General features: G+C 31.9%; 1 protein-coding gene across 3 annotated transcripts; it reads right to left on the bottom strand.

Moving 5' to 3' along the window:
• Positions 1-916: 916 nt before the first annotated feature.
• Positions 917-3916, bottom strand: LOC127082304 (uncharacterized). 3 transcript variants are annotated; one of them, XM_051022540.1, is made up of 4 exons: positions 3723-3916; positions 3402-3458; positions 1656-3278; positions 917-1569 (listed from the first exon to the last, which is right to left on the bottom strand). In XM_051022540.1, coding segments are annotated over exons 2-4 (2031 nt in total). In that variant the 5' UTR covers positions 3403-3458; positions 3723-3916; the 3' UTR covers positions 917-1162. The 3 variants fall into 3 exon arrangements, with proteins under 3 accessions (XP_050878497.1, XP_050878496.1, XP_050878498.1); XM_051022539.1 differs by having other exon boundaries at positions 3402-3444; XM_051022541.1 differs by lacking the exon at positions 3402-3458 and having other exon boundaries at positions 3723-3915.
• Positions 3917-6499: the final 2583 nt, after the last annotated feature.

Genomic DNA, 6499 nt, shown 5'->3' with positions numbered 1-6499 from the left:
ATGATCCGTACCATTGTACTGAATTCTACCAATCAGATGAGTGCAGCACATCAGAGACAGAATTACAGAAGTATATTCAAGAAGAAGTAGAAAACCGTCCTCCAAATTTTGATGTGCTAGAGTGGTGGAAGGTGAATTCAAGCCGAAATCCAATACTTGCAAGCATTGCAAGAGAGGTTTTAGCCATACCGATATTCAGTGTAGCCTCTGAATCAACTTTCAGTACCGGAGGAAGAATCCTTGAAATATTCTAAATATTACACATACAATGCTTTAGTTTTTCTTTTGGGACACTAAGTCTTAATATAGAAACTGATTCTAAATACAAATTGCTTTAGTTTTTGCCATACAAATTGCTTTAGTTTTTCTTTTGACACATACAAATTACTTTAGTTAGAATTAATATTAGATTCAAAGTCAATTCTAATTGAAAAATTCTAAATATATCAAGATCAATGTTTCTATATTAAGACTTATGAATCCAAATACGTACCAAGATTTCTAATACGGAGTATATTCTAAAACTGATACAATAACAACTTTTTATTTTTGATTCTTTTTGTAATCACAAGTTTATGTAGTGTTTTTAAATGTGAAGTCAAATTTTCTGATATGATATAAGTGCATAGCAGAAAAAGTTGTCGGCTGTGGCATTCACGGATGAATATGAATTCAATTTTTTTAAAAACAAAAAAGAACCAGTTTTTAAAAAATCCAGATTTGAATTCAATTTTTAAATTCAATTTTATTATAAAAACAAAAAAGAAATAATTTTTTTAAATATATAAAAAAACCAGTTTGGAATTTGGTGAAAAAATTAATCCAATTTTTTAAAAAATTGGTTTTAAACTGGTTTAAATAAATTAAACTGGTTTAAATAAATTAAACTGGTTTAAAATTATGAACCGATTCTGAATTGGTTTTAAATCGAATTGAATTGATTAAACAGATTAACCACTTTTTACTAAAGTGGTTTTTAAAAACTGCATTGAACCATTAATATGGTTTGGTTCAATTCAATTCATGAACCACGAACACCCCTAAACCCAACAATCATATATGACATTAATTGGGCAAGGTTGACTATTCCCATGCTCCCACTATCTAGAACTATTAAACAACACTTGCTATGATACATCATTACAAATGGTGGGATACAATATTACAATCCAAATATTGGGTCATTTGCGCCAAATATAGAACTACCAAACTGTCTCGTGTTCAAATCATTGCCATCCAAGGCTGTACCAAAACGATCTAGCCACTGAGTTGGACTTGCAGTTTCATTTTCTTCCACCCATTCAGAAGTCATGTCAATATCATCTAATTGAAGCATATCAACTTCTAAAGACTTTGCATTCATCTGCCTATTCAACTTGAGATTGTAGTTTACATAAACAAGGTCATTCAGCGTTTCTCGATCAATTTTATTCTTTTTCTCGGAGTGAATTTGCCGAAAGGTACTCCAATGCCTCTGAAGTGAGAAAGTGCTACAAACTTGACTTAATATTCTAATGGCGACTCGTTGCAGCCCCGGAGCAGAATCACCATACTGTTCCCACCAAAGCCCTACATGTCATAAGCAATGAGTTCGAAGAATAAATATCAATCAACCCAAATGAAACAAAACGGATGCGGCACTATTTAAAACTTACATGGTGCAACTGTGTTTCTCGCTTCCTTTGCTAGGCTACAACCAAACATTCCGTGTGCCTTTGTAAACGTATAGATTTGATTGGTCATGTCGCGCCTCATATCTGGTACAGGAAGCAACTTCTCCAGAACATTGTAGAAGTCTTCTTTAATAGACGAGAGAAATTTTATTTCAGGATTGTACTGAATTCCGGGGTTTAAAAAAGCTGCAGCTGCATGTAGAGGGGAATGAAGTTGTTCCCTCCATTTTTTATCAACTATATCTAAGAATGTCTTGCATTTGTTCTCATCCATTATGTAGTATGTCCTGATGGATTCTTTGGCCCTAGTCATTAGTTCATATATCGAACCTACTGTTGGTTTCCCTTCCGATACTTCTCTTAACACCTTCAAAAATGGCTCAGAGATGGCCACACACTCTTCCACTGTCCTCCAGAAATCACCATCTTCAGCAATTGCAATACAGGAAAGACTTTGGGGTTTATTTACATAGGAAGTGTTCGATGCATATTCGGGGCTGTGAAACATATGCTTCAATCTTGTTCTTAGCTTCAACATAGACTGCAAAGACAGGAAGGTGGATACAGATTTTGTCGCCCCGGTCCTGATAAGTTCCTGACCTCCATTATACTTCTTCATAAGATCAAGCAATGAAGCATTGTTGTATATTAGCTTCGATATGGTTTGCGCTTGTAAAATGCATCTACTAATCCAATCAACCTTGGTGAAATCCTCCAATATTAGATTCAAACATTGAGAGGCACAAGGAGATACAAATATCGTTCCGTAGTTCTGCACTATATGATTACCGATGCCAGTGTAGTTAAAGCTGCTATCCATAATAATTTGCACAACATTTTCCGGACCAAACTCCTGAATTACAGAATCAAAAAGATCAGCGAGCCATTTCGTGTTCTTGAAATACGCAGACGCGTCCACTGATTTGTGGAAAAAAATCCTGGACGGTGACGAGACTAAGAAATTAATAATGGCCTTTGATTTATAATCAGTCCACGTGTCCGCAATAATGGTACAACCAGTAGTAGCCCACTCTTTCTCGACGTCTTTCGATTGTAACCCGACTTCTGTTTTTATCCTCTCCAACCACGCTGTTTTCAGAATTTCAGCTGACGGGCCTATAATCCCAGGACCACACTTTGCAACGGCGTCAATCATCAACTGATACGACGAAGACCTCGCAACACTGAAGTCTAGCTTATTCTCGAAAAAGAATAGAGCAATATTTCTCTCTGCATTCTCTTGGTTGTTTGTTGAAGAGGGAGTCATAGGAATGCTAGAAGGAAACATCTTTGTAATAGGAGATATTGATGTGTCCAAAGATATAAGAGTTTTGGTTGCAGAAAGACTAACTTCTGGTGTTTTTTGTTTCTTCCCAAAAGATGTTTCTTTAACCTCTTCCTTTGATGCAATTATATTCCTCACTCGGTCAGTAACGTCGTCTCGGACCTTACTGCAAGGATTCACTCCTTTGCTTGGAAATCGCGATAAATGATGCTTCAACCTACTAATACCACCATTTAAAACTCTTTGGCAAAATTTACATTTAACCTTGTTCCCATCTAATTTCTCTGCATATTCCCAACAGACATCTTTTTCTCGGACCACTAGCAGAAATAAAAACACATTGTTCTTTAATTTGTTGAATTATTACCATTACAAAATATTACATTCCAAAGATTAAGAATTAAAACAGTACTTCAAAACTGCATATAATAGATTCAACTTACTTAGGGTTCGGAACCTTTTTTCAGTAGAATAGTATTGAATAACCTACACGAAAATTACTGAATCTCATAAGAATTAGAACACTCTAGAATGAAGTACTATGATCATTCAAACACATTCAAACAATGTTGCATTTTTACTGGTTTCTGGTAACACCAATTAATTAAATGGAATCTTTTGACCAATCACAAAGGGAATTGAATTATTGAATTATAATTATAATATTGAAACAGTGGCAGTAGATTAGAGATATATAGAAAAATAATCGAAATATAAAAAGCGAGATCCATGAGATTTAAGATAGCGAGAAATTTGGAGCTTACAGAGTGAGAGATTTGGTCTTTCCCGACGGAGAGATAAACGGAGATCGCAGATTTCGATGATTTTTCCAATTTATCGCGATATTTTCGAACTAGGGTTTTTATGATGTTTTGTGTATTTTCGTTCTTATCTTTCGTTTTTTTCTCCTCTTATCTTCTTCTCTTGTATTTTCTCGTTTTTTTTTGTTTTTTTTAACTATCATTTTATCATTGACTTGCGTATTTGTGTATGTATTGGGTTTCCGTTTGGCGATATATCGCGTACCTCTTCACAATTTTAATATTTACTTTTAAATAACACCTAAAATATTAATATTTTATATGAATTAACATTATATTTAAGTCATAATTTTAACTTAAATAGATGGTTGATGATTGTAAATTTTATTATTAAATCAATATTTAATTTTAATTTTGTAAGATTTAATTTTTTTACTCTAATTTATATAAAAGATTTTGAAAAAATTGACAAATAAAATACTTTAGTTTTACCGACATACTCCAAAAGAGTTTACAATATGATTTGCTATACAAAGAGAATTTTTTTCGATTTTTAAAATTGTTTTTTCAAGGGATAATTTAACTTTAACAAAAAAAATTAGAATCATTGTTAGATCTATAAGGATAGTAAATGATTCATTCCTACAGTTTAGTGACATTCCAATGCATATGTGAATATCTCGGCTCTCAGATGAAAAGAAAGATTTGTTACATATTAGCAAACAAAAGGGTTTCGTTTGATACATCGTGGGCATAATCTACTATATTATGTTTTTCAACGATGACGAATATGTCAGAGAGGCTTCACCATTAAAAAAATTATTGTTGCATCATTAAGCAAAACAGAGCACAACTCATTTTTAGATTCATATACTCATTTTGTGTTTTTGGCCTGGAATATTTTGGTGGCACGTTTGCCTTTTCATCATAGTTTTCTGAATGATTTTTCATTTGTATTATGTTGTATTTGTATTCTGTATTGGTTGAGATCACTTAAGTGTTTAATTTTTTATCATATATTTAATATTGGTTCTTCTTAAATAAGTAGTAATTAAGATATGCATATATTCAGTCGAATTAGACTAGTTAAGGTCTTTTCAAGGACCACTTGGAAATTTTAATTTTCGAGTCAACATAATTGAATATTTAGAAAATAAGTAGTAATCAAGATATGCATATATTCAGTCGAATTAGACTCTTTAAGGTCTTTTCAAGGACCACTTGGAAATTTCAATTTTCGAGTCAACATAATTGAACATTTAGAAATGTCAATATCTCCATCCTAAATTAGAATCATGATCATGTACATAAATTTGTCGGATCTCATCCATTCGTATAAGGAATATATAAAAATGCTAGCAATACATTCTTTGACCATTCTATTTTCTACGTTATTTCTTTCTAAATAACCTTGATTCACTCTCTAAATTTATGATACCTCCATGATATCTTCCCTTAATAATAGAGTGTAAACAAAAGTTTTAGTGATTGTGTTTCTCTTGGGACACTAAGTTCCACATGAATTTTATAATATGATAGAAAAACTTGTCTTGCCATATTGTTCATTGATGGACTCCAAAAATACATCATAAGAAATGAAGTAGAGAAAATATATCAAGGTACAAGCTGATTTTGGAAACACCAGAAATAAAAGCATAAGGTGTTGTAGTATCATTGTTTCCCTATGAGATACATTATTGGACCCTTACAAAGAGTCTTTGTCGCTTTATTAGGCTATACAATGTTAGACCCTTACAAAGGGGTCCTTGTTGCCAAGTTAGGCTATACATTATTGGACCCTTACAAAGAGATCTTTATCACCTTATCAAACTATACATTATAGGTTTCTTAAAAAGGAATCTTTGTCGCGTTATCAAGCTATACATTGCTAGACCCTTATAAAGGGATCTTTCACCTTATAAAGTTATACATTATTGGACCCTCATAAGGAATCATTGTCGCCTCATTAGACAATATTACATTGGATTCTAATAACGAATACTTTTCACCTCATCAAACAATATTACGTTGGATCCTAATAAGGAATACTTGTCTCCTTATAAAACTATTATGTTGGATCCAGATAAGGAATCATTGTCGCCTCACCATACTATTATCCCGATGAGGAGTCGAGATTTACTTAAGAGAAAATCTCATTCAAGTCAATACTGAAATTGTCACTACCCCTCAAAGCTAGGACTCGTGATACATCTTCGCCATATCAAAAAACACATAACTAAGAGGAACAAATAATATAAAAATAGTAACACATTATCAATAAACATACCACAAAAGGCGTGTAAATTATCATTAAAACATTCATAAGGAGATGCTATAAGAAAACTTCTAACAACTTAACAAGGCAACAATACAAACAGTACAAAAGTAGAAGCCTCAGAGATAGATGGAGTGGACTCGTCTTTACAAATCTCACCAGAGGAACTTGTATTTGCAAGTATCACCAAAGGAACACGCTTTTATATTAACTCTTCAACAAATTAAAAAATACCCTTGTGAAATAGTTAATTACATTTTTAGAAATATTATTTTATGTTCTTAAATTAATAAAAAATTAAATAAATAATTTTAGATAACTCTTAAAAATATCCATCGCCACTAGTAGTTTATAAAAAATTCGCAGAAAAAATTAATTATAAACAATAATTAATATTACTATTTTAAATTTTGTAATAATAGTTTTATTTTCAATAAGTTAGTTATTAATATTTTAATTTAATATAATTTTTTTTATTTTCTTTTATTAAATTTCAATTTTTATA

The sequence above is a fragment of the Lathyrus oleraceus genome, chromosome 5, assembly GCF_024323335.1.
Source record: "Lathyrus oleraceus cultivar Zhongwan6 chromosome 5, CAAS_Psat_ZW6_1.0, whole genome shotgun sequence".
NCBI classification, from domain to species: Eukaryota; Viridiplantae; Streptophyta; class Magnoliopsida; order Fabales; family Fabaceae; genus Lathyrus; species Lathyrus oleraceus.
Note: the sequence above shows the minus strand (reverse complement) of the source record. Positions and strands in the feature narration are given on the sequence as shown.

Excerpts from the sequence above, each read along its gene's own strand:
- LOC127082304 (XM_051022540.1), bottom strand. Across the intron at positions 1,570-1,655 it reads GAGAAACACAGTTGCACCAT|GGCTTTGGTGGGAACAGTAT; the intron begins GTAAGTTTTAAA and ends TATGACATGTAG.